This window comes from Prunus avium, chromosome 6 (assembly GCF_965620075.1).
Source record: "Prunus avium chromosome 6, drPruAviu1.hap1.1, whole genome shotgun sequence".
Taxonomy (NCBI): Eukaryota; Viridiplantae; Streptophyta; class Magnoliopsida; order Rosales; family Rosaceae; genus Prunus; species Prunus avium.
In genome coordinates, this window is record NC_142289.1 from 32,965,385 (window position 1) to 32,978,830 (window position 13,446).

The 13,446-nt window shown below is 34.6% G+C and overlaps 1 protein-coding gene across 1 annotated transcript; it reads right to left on the reverse strand.

The window, feature by feature from the left end:
* Window positions 1–3,465: 3,465 nt before the first annotated feature.
* On the reverse strand, window positions 3,466–7,643 carry LOC110752794 (putative respiratory burst oxidase homolog protein H). The gene is made up of 14 exons (XM_021953524.2): window positions 7,123–7,643; window positions 6,847–7,012; window positions 6,722–6,770; window positions 6,523–6,636; window positions 5,643–6,446; window positions 5,448–5,543; window positions 5,252–5,367; window positions 5,074–5,176; window positions 4,722–4,816; window positions 4,457–4,619; window positions 4,199–4,372; window positions 3,978–4,106; window positions 3,812–3,890; window positions 3,466–3,721 (listed from the first exon to the last, which is right to left on the reverse strand). The coding sequence occupies exons 1-14, from the start codon at window positions 7,523–7,525 to the stop codon at window positions 3,612–3,614; spliced, it is 2,601 nt and encodes an 866-aa protein (XP_021809216.1). The 5' UTR covers window positions 7,526–7,643; the 3' UTR covers window positions 3,466–3,611.
* Window positions 7,644–13,446: the final 5,803 nt, after the last annotated feature.

Here is a 13,446-nt window from a genome sequence, read left to right on the forward strand (position 1 = left end):
TTTACTTGGTCTTTTGGACCTTTCGAAACAAGTCAATGCAATGCAACACATTCTGAATGCTATTATGTTTAAATTTTGAAGTACTTTTTTATTTTTATAATCTTTTTTTGTTTCGCCGTGAAAGGAAAAAACTGCATTAAGAAAATAATGATACAGTAAGGCAAACTGTATAACATGTCATGTCAGGTTAGAATGTGCCTATTTGTGAAAAATCCTTTAATAATATATGTTTTTTTATATAACAAAAAGCAATTGTCACTAAAACAACTGTCACAATCTAATCCTTAATTCAAACCCGGTTGATATTCTACTTTCAGGTGTTATAAACATTTGTAGTACGTAGTGGTGGATTCATAAATTTTCATTCTAGAGATCACCGTGTAAAAGGTTAAAAAAATTTCTATACAAAATAGACACATCGAAATGAAACGATAATATTCTAATTCATAGTTAATAGATAAAACTATACAAAATACTTATGTTCATTATCAAAGAGAATTGCATCAACTTCAAGAAATAGACACACACTACAATAAACCAGAAATATCTCTAAGAATGTGATAATAAACCAAAAAATTAGTGCAATCCTCTTCGCCTCCCAAGGCGTCTCGTCCTATTCGACGTAAGAGCTGACATATATTAGCACAATCCTGCTCATTTTAGGGCATTTACGTAATTTTTGAGGTCCGTCACCATTTTGATTTTGGGCTTTATCTGTATTTCTTTTGGGCTCTAGCTCTCAAACTTTGGACCATTATGAGTACTGTCTTAAGGGGAGTTTTATACAAGCAAATATTTCTTCAATATGTAAGAGTTAGGCTATTCTTGTAAAACTCTTTGTGGATTGAATATCTAAGCTTTTTACCTATATTGACCTTAGGTCCTTTCATGCATTCATATCATACATGAAAAATTATTTTATGTAAAAATATTGGCTAAGTATGAAAAACGGTTTTTCAAAACAATCATTTTCTCAAGATAATTTTTGGCGGCTTTTATTCCTTACACATCAAATAAGAAAACTTGATTTTATGGGATTTTAGTATGAAATATATATTGACCTAATGAGCCCTCATTTTTAGCCTAAATTGTATTTTGCACTAAAACCGATTTTTCATATTTTGATTTTGTGGGAATTTTATTTTGTTAGTATTTTTATTTGAATCCAAATGGGGGTACTTCCTTATTTACATTGTAAACTTAAGTAAATGGAGTAATATAAAATAAATGAAAGTAAAAGGACAAAGTAATGGAAATAAGGTAATCAGTACAACATTGTCTTTTTGATGTTAGGAAAATAAAAACAAAGGAAGCGTTGCGAGCAAGCAGCGCTCGCCTAACTGCTGTGCTGGTGTGCTGCACCCTCTGGAGCATTTCATCAAGCAGTTTGTGGTTACAGGGGTCAACATCTTCACCTCTAATGGTGGATTCCGAGTTTGCAGAGGTCAATTAACCCCTCTTGCCCCTACGTGGATCTACCCTTAGTAGTACTCATGTTAGGGTGTAAGAACTAGGTCTGTAGGGTATATCATAAGGTTCCATTTTAAATCAAAATTCGAATAACATAAAGTATTTACATAATGATAATAATAGACATCACATTCAAATAAATTTTTAGCTCTACAAGAGATACAATCATCAATGTAATTAGTAAATATGGTACGTGTCTTCAAATATTTCACAATACATACTCCATGAAATGAATTCAATATATTGTATGGGTTAAGTATTATTCCATTTATTTCCAAGATTAACCAGTCAAGCTTCCACAAAAACATCTCAACTCCATTAAAAATATGCTCAAGCACATCTCCTTTTAAAATAAAGTGGACCTTGAACCTTGTCAGGGGCGGCTCACCTTTTCTTTTTTAGGGTACTTGAGATCCAATCTTAATTGGTAGGTAATGGCCTTCACTGTTGTGGCGTATATATCGAGTCTCATGCCTTGATTAAGCTCAGGCATAAGACAACCACCATATTAATTGTTTCTGGGTTTGGCAACTGTCCGAATTGTCCAGGTCTCTTGATGATCAGATTCATCCCAGTCTCACATTTAGTCACGGGGACTAGAAAGACTAGCAAGATCATCTAAAACAGAAGAAACAACATAAGAAGGGAGGCCCCTCAAAGAACATACAACCGGGGTCCATAGAGTTGTTGAACTTCGCAAGCCTATCAGCAACCATATTTTTCTCCCTCTAAATGTGATTCAGCTCAATCTAATTTATCTCACCACTAGCACTGTGAGAGAGAAGTAATCTTAAATAGGAATATTTATTTCATACAACTGATAGTCTAAACTTTAGGGCCCGTTTGATAACCATTTCAATTTTAGTTTTTAGTTTTCATTTTTTGTGCTAGAATATATAGGAAAATGAGGGAGGATGGAGGAGTAACAAAAGTGAAAACAAAAACTTGAAAGTGAAAATAATTTCAAATAGATTTCTGTTTTTAGTTTTTATTTTCATTTCATTACTCATCTTTCCCATCATTCCCTCTCATCTTCCCTCAAAATCTCATCTCCACTCTCATTCTCACTTCCATTCTCCCTCTTTTTCCTCTATACTCTAGCACACAAAATGAAAATGAAAAACTAAAATTTAAATGGTTATCAAACAAACCGTTAATTAATGGGGTCAAACTTCTCACCAACTAGCCTAATCCACGTTTGCTAATAGAAATCTAATTGAAAGAAAAAAGAAACTGCTAGTAACTAATGCATGGGAAATTGGCAATAAATACTGGATGTATAACATGCATAAAGTATATATATATATATATTTTCATTGAGTAATTTGAAGGCCACGACAATCCTTGTTTGTCAGGTCACAATGTTCCAAACGACTGTGTCAGACAAGAAGACGACATACTAATACTATAATGAAGTTGAAACCAAGGGCGTGTTTGATGAAATGGACTAAACGACTCTACAAAATGATATATATCCTATGACCCCAAACGAGACAAAACAGACAGTGGCAAAAAGACATGTAATTAATTATATGTGATGGAAAGAACCTTCAATCTGAGTGGAAAGAAACCTCCCTGTCAATCAAATAATCATTCGAGTACCTTCTATGATAAACCACGATGAAGACAATGGCAATGAGAATTTACATTTATGAAAATATGTTTTTCATTCATTAAAAAAGAACAATAGGGTTAGAGTTAAATTATGTTATGTTGCTTGATTATTATTTAGAACCGTGTGATTAGATATAATCGTGTCCAAATGGGTTTAATTGATACTAACAAGAAATTTGACGTCTTGCCACATTAACTTACTAACCGGTTATCTGAATGGTTTTGAGCAGCACTAACCATTTGTTTGGGTTGACACTTCTGAACAAACTAACACCAGAAAAAAAAGATTTGTGAGATGACTCTCCATGGCTACAAGGAAGATGGAATATTGAAACCACAATTTAAGTAGGAGGTAAAAAAAATTTCAGCAAACTTTAATTAATTTGTTCTCAGTTTTTGTATATAATTAATGTATATAATTTTCCTTTTCTTCTAAATTTACAATAGTGAATAACAAGAGGAGCATGTAAAGAAAAAGAAGAGTAGTATTTCTACAAAGATTGGTGCAATGTGGACAGCAAGTTATTCTAGAAGTTCTCCTTGTGGAATTGGAAGCGGGTTGATGAATTTAGGCTAAATTCTAGGCAGAGCTGCCTTAGTGTTTTGGTAAGTATTGGACTTCCACAGTAGAAGACACCTGCAACAAACAAGAGAAACATAAACATCTCTTATGCTTAAAATGTCCAAAACTTTGTAGCTTCAAAGACTTCAACAGAAATAGCCTTACCTATTCTAGAAGATTGGTGTGTGGCAGCCAAGTCTGAAAACACCTTTCTCCAATTAGGCCTAGCAAAATGTGTTCTTATCTGCCACAGTTAAACTCAGAAATGAGATACAGAACTAGTGTGACTCCATTAACAATGCTTTGTGTGGTAATGTGGCCTAGTGAGTACCCGGCTTTCGGAGACAACATCAACTCCAGTCTTAGCATGTTGTAGTTTCTGCACCATGGCGATAAGAGCAGACCGAGCGTCTCCTTCTTCGTACACGCTGGTCAAGTAGTTGTGCATTTCTATCATATGCTGCAGCAAATGTTAGTAAATGTGGTTCATGTTACAGAAAGAATGAGCAAGTGAGGTAAAGTTGAATATCTGACTTTTAGTTTGAAACTCACATTGTGGTCACACTCTGAAATGTCATCCATGACACCTTTAAACCATTCAAAGGAAGCTTGTTCCCTTGTTACCCAATAAAAATACGCTCTTTCTGGACTCTTTCTATGAGCTGCCCTTGGATGGCCCTTTAATTGGGGTTCTGTAGATTTTTCTGAATTGCTGTGTACTGAATCCTGCATGAATGAACTAATTTGAAGTGTTAGTTACCATTTACATCACATTTCCAAAAAATTTAAGTCTTTTGGTTCTTGGCTCACAGGAGGAGAAGCAAATCTGTGGTTTATTTGGTTTATGATATCTTTTATAATGCTGATGAAGGGAGTTGCTCCAATTCCCAGACCTATGAGCAACAAGATGTCAAACTTTCTGTAGTTTTGAGCAGGGGCTCCATAAGGTCCCTTTATGAGGATCCTTGGATATCTGTCAAGAAAAGAAAAAAAGAAAAAGAAAAAAAAAAAGGATTTACTGATATATGATGCTACAGTAAAACTGTGAAGCTGTTTTAGCTAAGATTCTGCTCACCCTGCTTGATCGTGCTGAAAGTTTGAATTCGCTTTAGTTTCCATCCTAACAAGATTTCCCCTTCTAGTTTGTGTACTTTGAAGCTCACTGCAGGCCTGCAAATTTTTGATTAAATATGCAGAAGAGATAAAAGGAAAAGTGTGTTCAAGACAATTTAAAAGAAATGATTTATCAAGTAGCCTAAGAAGAGATAAAAGGAAAAGTGTGTTCAAGACAATTTAAAAGAAATGATTTATCAAGTAGCCTAAGAAAATAGACTAGTATGACTATGGTATTAGAAACCATAAATTAGAACATAAGGTCTGATAAGTATTATGGTTTAGACACAATACTACTGATGTAAATATACCACCTTTTCAAATCTGTTTCTAAGCTCCGTCGTCCAGTCTCCCAAGCTTCGTATGTGGACACTCAAGTAGTCGTCTCCCGGGGCAGAAGTGATGGTGAAGGGGTGCCTGTGTTGAGTGAAGTGTTTGAGTATAAAGATATTACAATTTCTGATCATGATCAGGAACTATATAATTTCTTACCATTCAAAACTTGATATATCAGGACACTTCACAAAGAGGTACATTCCACTTTTGTACCTGAATCCAGGAGGTTTGCTCATGTACAGAGCCAGAACATTTCCTGTATATATTACTGCCTGAAGTATGACAGCAACATGATGAATTGGATCAAGTTTTTGAGATATTTTAGTGAAAGATAAAAGTTTCTGGTACTGACCTTAATAACAGAGACAGGGTGATTAATTTCGTTAATGAGTATAATAAGTCTCTCAGTAGTGTACAGTAATACTGGAGCCATGACATACATCCATGTCTGCAAGAAAATATATAAAATATTTTATAATGATGTCACAGATGACAGGTCTATTTACAATTCTCTAGTTCATTGATCACAATCAAGTAGCATACATACCGTCTTCTTGCGCCAGTCATCCGTGAAAATTAGGAAGTAACCATGTGTAACAAATAGCATATATACCATTGCCAGCAAATGATGTGCATACCAGAAGGAATTGAACCCTGACAAAAGGTGGAGCGGCCATGGTAACTTGACATTTTTTCTCATTGCGTTCGTTGCAAGTACAAAGGAAAAAGCCATAAGAATAACCATCAGAATCCCGCTTATGCCTACAATACTGTTAACCAAGTCCATGTAAGTTGGCTGCAAATAAAAGAAATATTTCCCCGCAATGTCGAAGAATTGATCTTGTGGGTATGATATCAATCTTGGGAAGTCACAAGTTAGGTGCAAGACTGCATGTATACTTGTCCCAATTGTTATTCCAAGTGCAATCAACTTATGGAAATTGATATTGTTATCAAAAGGGATTAAGTGGCTGAGAAATGTCGATCGCAGCTTGGTAAGAGTTCCCCTACAAACTGGAATGAGAACAAGAGCCATGTTGAACTTTAGAGTCTCAGCAGAACCCTTTGCAAAGCAGAGGCATTGACCCATGATTTTGTATAATCCTTTCTGCTGGTATTGCTTGTATTTCCAAGTAAAGAGGCCTATGTTTACTGCTAACCACAATGTGACAATCCATATTTTCTTCCAGTTTTCGTGTAGATGTTCTGCCGTTGTAGATAGGAATTTGCTAACAGGAGTTCTGTATCTTCTGGGGATCATGGCTCTTGTGAGGGTTTGGGTTCTCTTGCCCAACTTTTGATTTTCTTCGGACACAACCATTTCCCTCAGTAGAGTTTCTAACTGCCACATCTGTGAAAATAGAATATAAGAAGATGATGAAGGTGAGAAGCAATAGCTAAAGCCATGAACAAGCTATTATCTTCACCTCTATATATCCAAGGTGGTCAGGGTCAAGCTCTTCCATGATCAAAGCTGCATATGACTCTGCTTGCTGCTTAAATTTCGCCAGCTTGTTCGCGGAGGCACTCAAAACTATAACCTTTTCCATAAGAAATTTTGGAAATCTGATTCACAAACATGGAAAACAAATGATAAAGAACATGTAACGGGGTCTCTGTGCTCACCTCTGTTACCTCTTCCTCTGAGAGCATCCCATCACCATTCTTGTCACACCTAACAAAATCATCAGCTTTGCTTATTCTAGTTTGTGTTGAAGCATGTGAGCTTAAGAAAGAAGAGTTTTCCTTACATGTCAAAGAATATCTGAAGTCTAGCTTCCATATCTTCATTTGTCATGTCTTCCCAAAACAACCTCAATTCTTCAAGAGTTATCCCATCTTCTGCACATATTTTTCTCCTCCTGGCCAATGCATCATACAATTCGCTGGCAAAGTCCTTCGAATCTCCTCCCATTCCTACGAAACAAAAGCTTCTAAAACCTCACATACATTGTGTTCCATTGTTCCATTTCATAATACACAAAAAACAACTTACAAAGGGGTAAATAAGCATAAGACTCAATTACCAATGCAGGCTCCAAATTTGTCCTTAGAGAGCCTACCATCACCTCCATATTGATTAAATCGCCTCTCAATCTGCTTCCATGCCTCCCCTTCTTTCCCCGTAGCGGTCCTATCGAGAAATCGCAGGCTCTTAATCCCTTCTTTCCCTCCTGGTTCCACCCTAAGTCCCATGCCACCATGACTGCTTCCTTGAGCCCCATTTCTCTTCCTTACACTGCTGTTGTTCCTCTTCAATGTAGTCTCATTGGAACTTTTGCTTGCATTGCCTCCTGTGTCATTGCTATTTAAAGGCACATCCACCATGGGGTCGATATCAATTCTTTGAAGCATCCATTTGTTTGGGTCTTGCTGGTCATCATTTTCTGAGAGGTTCATTGCCAACATGAAATTATTACCTTCAAACATTTACATGTCCCTTAAGATCTGAGTAAAGGGAAAGACAGAGAAAGAAGGCGCTGGTGGGTTGTGGGGAGAAGACAGAGCTGAAAGGGTCAAAGGGGTGTTGCAAGGAGGGAAGAGTAATTGAAGGTTCAGTTCGTTTTGTTAGCTCTTTGTCTAATAATAGGAAATCAATATCAATTAGTAATTGAAGGTTCAGTTCGTTATATTCAGGCAAATTAAAATTTTCTCACAATCTTTCATAAATTGGTGTCATTGTTTGTAAAATTGTGATAGTGAATTACATATTAATATTTAAAGCGTAAAGCCGGGTGGCTATACTTGTGAAATATATTTGCATATTTTAAGCGTATAGCCGGGCGGCTATACTACACAAATTAGTTTTTACTTATTGCCTTTTTTAATTACTTTAATTTGTAATTATGTTTTAATTATTATTTATTGAGTGAATAATTAGTACTTAAATATTCTACTAATTTAATAAATTACTTATTAAATAGTAATAAATTATTTTAAATGCTTTTGTGTACTTTAATTTTTTTTTAATACAAAATTAGTTTGTTTAGTTTAATATTTGCACTTAAGTAATATCTTAGCCTTATTTAATTATATTAATTATTAATTATTAATTATGTTTTAATTATTCTTTATTTAATTAATAATTAGTTTTTAAGTATTTTAATTAATTTCGTAAAGAACTTAATAAAATATAATTTATTATATTTACATATCTTAAAGATAACTTATACTTCTTTTGCCTATTTTAATTCAATTTATATTCAGGCAAATTAAAATTCTATCACAATATTTCATAAATTGGTGTTATTGTTTGTAAAATTGTGATAGTGAATTACATATTAATATTTAACGAGTATAGCCGAGCGGCTATAGGCGTGAAATATATTTGCATATTTTAAAGGTATAGCCGTGTGTCTATACTGTTAACATATATTAATATTTAAAGCGTATAGCCGAGCGGCTATACTGTTTAAATATACGAATAGTTTAAACGCATGGGCTTGCGGCTATACCCACGAAATATATTTGAATATTTCAGAAGTATAGCCGCTCGGCTATACTGCACAAAATGGTTTTTACTTATTTCCTTTTTTAATTACTTTAATTTGTAATTATTATTTAAAAATTTTACTAAATTCATAATTTAATCAATAAATAGTAATTCATTATTTTAAATGATTTTTTTTATTTTTTTATTTTTGATACAAAATTAGTTTGTTTAGTTTAATATTTGCACTTAAGTAATATTTTAGCCTTATTTAATTATATTAATTATTAATTATTTAATGAATAATTAGTTTTTAAGTATTTTAATTAATTTCATAAATTACTTAATAAATTATAATTTATTTTAAAGCTAACTTATATTCTCTTGCCTATTTTAATTGGATTTACATTATTCAAGCAAATTACAATTGTATCACAACCTTTCATAAATTGGTGTGATTGTTTGTAAAATTGTGATAGCTCTTACATATTAAAATTTAAAGAGTATAGCCAAGCGCCTATACTCTTTAAATATACGAATATTTTAAACGTATAGCTAGTCAGCTATACTCGTGAAATATATTTGTGCACTTTAATTTTACACAAAATTAGTTTGTTTAGTTTAATATTTGCACTTAAGTAATATCTTAGCCTTATTTAATTATATTAATTATTAAATATGTTTTATTATGTATATATAATCCCAAACCAATCAAAAGGTGAGTCCCAAGTGCCACTCCACTGGGCCCACCTTCCAAATGGCACGTGTGGGAAGACTCCCCACTTATAAGGAGTAGATACTTTGTCTTCTTTTCCAATGTATGACTCAAGTTCATGTATTTCATTCAAACTCTATCAAGTAGTTGATATTATCCAATCACGTTGTCACTTGGATTTAGGGTTTGGAGGCTAAAATCCATTTTTAGAATACTAAGGACTCGATTAGGCTCGAACATGTAAATAATAAAAGTCAAACGGATCCTAATAGAGCAGAGGATCCGAACCCATAAAAAATTGCACAACATTTAAAGTTATAATTATTTAAGTATATAAAAAAAAGTATAATAACAACGTATTAAGGTAACAATTGACTTAATCCAATATCAAGAGACGTTTAATTTAAAGGCATTTCTCTGTAATGGTTTAATAAATAATTAAATATGAGTGATGAATGTTTGCAAGGTTACGTGGACTCTTCACTTCATCTTGTTGCTTACACATGTGTCACTAAGACATGACACAAGTAAGTGGTAAGGGGCACTAGGAATTGCAGATGCATAGAAGACCTTCGGAGACGGACCCAGGATTTCAAATTGGGATGGGTTAAATTTACATTATGCACAAACCTAGAAAACTCGACTCGAGTGAATTTCATTGATCACAAAAAAAAAATATCCTAATCAAGAGGACATAATGAGTTTTACCCCATAAAATTCATCTAGTACATGTCTCTTTTTGGTTTTCTACGAGTAGGAGTGTGTGAAGTGAAGAATATGTTATTTTCTATCAAAAAAGAAAATAGGGGTATTTTCAACCAAAAAATGGGGGCTTAGCCTTTGGCCCTTTTTGTACCAAAAATAAATAAAAAAGGAGAAGGTTTAGGGTTGAGTAACTGACCCTGACTTATATCTTAATATTTCTAGTGCAAAATTGCAAAAGAAAAAAAAAAGAAAAAAAAGAAGAAGAAAAAGTCCAAAAACAAAACAAAATGAATGACCAAGTTCATGGGCTGTAGGTCCGTCCCTCGGAGAAAGACAACCCTGATATACTTGGGCATCAACCCTCGTCTGACTCCCATACCCAAGTTCATGTAACATATGTGATTGCACGAACTCTTTAGGAAATGAGTTCTATTTGCATAGTTAGTTGATGAACTACTTTTTATGTATATGAGAAGCATAAAATTCACATCAGAAATCTGATGACAGAGGATTTTTACTTCTAAGGTCCTAATAAGGTCTTTTGTTTTTCATGATAGGCACAATAGATTGATATGGTACTTGCTGATTGTTTTTCAACATGTTGTGTGTCTGACATTTCTATTAGTTATTAACATGTTATCGTGGCCTGCATATCTTCCATTCTGCAGGGGTTGATCTCATTCATCAAGGCTGGAGTAGGAAGGGTTCAAGTGTATCACAACAAGGTTATCGCAGCTATCTTGCGTGAAAAAGGCATGTATCTAGAAACATCTATATACCGGCCTATTATTCAGGTTTTGATGTTGTTCTTAATCATGTCTTTAAACATGAGATGTACGATTTGTGCACATCAGGTTCTTCTTTTGGCCTTTTCTGACTTTTTGTGCTCATCAGTTTACAGAGAAGGTTGCACCAATGCTTCCCAAAAAGTATTCCTAGCTAGGGTAAAGCATCAAAACCAGGTTTTTTCTTTTTTTTTTTTCTTTTGAGTGCTTATGCATATGGCATTGATGCTAGTGGTTCTTAGTGTCTTTCACTCTATTTTCATGTTCTTGCTTAATCAAATATTCATCGGCATGCGAAGTGCGATATGTAGGTAGAAGATATGTTGAGGAAGGTAAAAGTTGCATGTGTCCAGTAATTGTCCTGTAGGTGGTCCATTCGCTCATCCATCCACGAAATCCAGTTCAGTTGTTCCAAATATATATCAGAAGCCTATAATTCCTCATATTCATATTTGTATCAACTGTTTCTCAGTTGCCTATCATATGTCACTACTAATTCGCGAGCCCAAAAGAGCAGAGAACAGTACAAAAGCACCAGCCAGAAAACCAACAGGAACAAATCTAGCTAAAACCAGTATAATATAGCATGAAGATCAGGTTCCTGCGCCAAAAATTAAAACGTCAAAAGCCAACAAAAAGGCATATAGCCCACAAAAGGCATTACGACTGCATTCAGCATAAAGCCCACATTAAACATAAAATACGTAAAATAAAATCAGTGCTTGCAAAATTCACAATGATAAAGGTTTAACTATTTTAAGGGCTATCTTTGAGGAATATGGGTTTGAAGTTTGGTATGTCTCAACCATAATTTATAGTCTTACTAATCTCCATGCATGTACTTTAAATATTCGAATCCTCCAAAATTTGGATTCTTGCTGTGTAAAGTTGGTTATGCGTAGGGTGTTAGAGAAGAACTATTGGTTAAGTAATCTCTTTGTTTTGCTTATAGTCCAAGTGAGTTGTTATTTTATCAGCTTAAAATTTAATTTAGCCTACCCATGCCTACTAATGACAATCATGCCACGATCACATCTAAAGACTCACAGGTTCATCGCTCATCCAACAATACACTCAAAGAAAAGAAGATGACACAAACTAATAAATTGAATTCTCTTTGACTATTCCAGGACATTATTGTGCAAGACATCTCTGTAAAGTTCACTCTAAAATGAAAAGTATTTCCGTCTTGTTATTACTTTTTTAGCCTAATGCCAACTTCTTTATATATATATAAAGAAGTTGGCATTAGGCTAAAAAAGTAATAACAAGATGGAAATATATATATATATATTTGTGAACAGTCTATTGCTAATTTTCCTTTCACTGATAACCCTCTTCACACATAATCCCTTTAAGTGAAAAAAAATGGGTTTTTAGGTCTAATGGTCCCCGAATTTTGACTCAATTCGCATTTTGGTCACTCAATTTCCAAAATCGTTCCCGTGGTCCTTCAACTTCAGTTTCGTTAAGACAAATGGTCCTGCCGTCAATTTTGTTAACTTTTTCTGTTAAATGCAGGGGCAAAATGATATTTTTGTATTAAAAAAACAAAAATAAATAAATAAATATATATATATATATATCTCTCTCTCTCTCTCTCTCTCTCTTGATTTCTTCCCCCACAGCCACCCTCCACCCAGCGCCCCTCTTCGATTTTTGTACAAAGGTCAAGGCAGAATAGCAGAATTCGGGTTCCGAAATCCACAAAAAGGGTATTGGGGAGGGGGGAGGAGGAGGGAATATGGGTTGGGGTTCTGGGTTCATTGGGGGTTGGAGGCCGGTGGTCATGGGGGAAAAGAAAATCGAAGGGGAGGGGGCACTAGGTGAAGGGCGGCTGTGGGTTGCCCTCTTTGCTCTCTCTTCCTTTCATCTGAATCTTGAGTATGCAGGCAAGCTTCCATGTTCATGATAGAGGGAGAGGCTAAATCTGGGTTGAGGGGGAGAAGAAATTTGGGGAAGAAATCTGGATAGAGGGAGAGGAGAGAGAGAGAGATTTATTTGTAATACAAAAATACCATTTTACCCTTGCATTTAACAGAAAAGATAACAAAATTGACGATAGGACCATTTATTCTAACGAAATTGAAGTTGAAGGACCACGAGAATGATTTTGGAAATTGAGGGACAAAAATGCGAATCGGGTCAAAGTTCAAGGACAATTAGACCTAAAAACCCGAAAAAAAATTAAATAAATAAAAGAACGAATTAGTACGTTGTAGTATCTTCACTTTTATGTTCTATTTTTTAGTGTGTATATAAGGCAAATTTAGCCCACCCAATTTTATAATTTTAGATTCGTCTCTGATTGATCCACATATGAATTTGGTTCATCTTCTTCATTATCTACCATTCTGTTATTATTATAGTGATTATATTCTTCAAATATTAATATATTTTAAAAATATAACTACGATTATACTTTAAAAATATTCAAATGTAGGTGCGCGGCTCGTTAATTATGTTACTACGCCGGGCTCACATTACAGCGGCAAAGTCCCTGCATGCAGTTTTATGAGTTTATCCATCTGCAAATTAAAAAGAAAAAACGATAACCAGACGACGTCGTAAGAGGCAAGTGGGTCACGGATGCAAAAAAAGGGGCCCGGCCGGGAATTTTACAAAACTTGGGCCCGCCCCTCAAGCCAGGCATGAAAGAAGACCATGACTCGCAAGTCGCAACGGTTACTTGACTCACTGAGTGAACTCGCTCTCC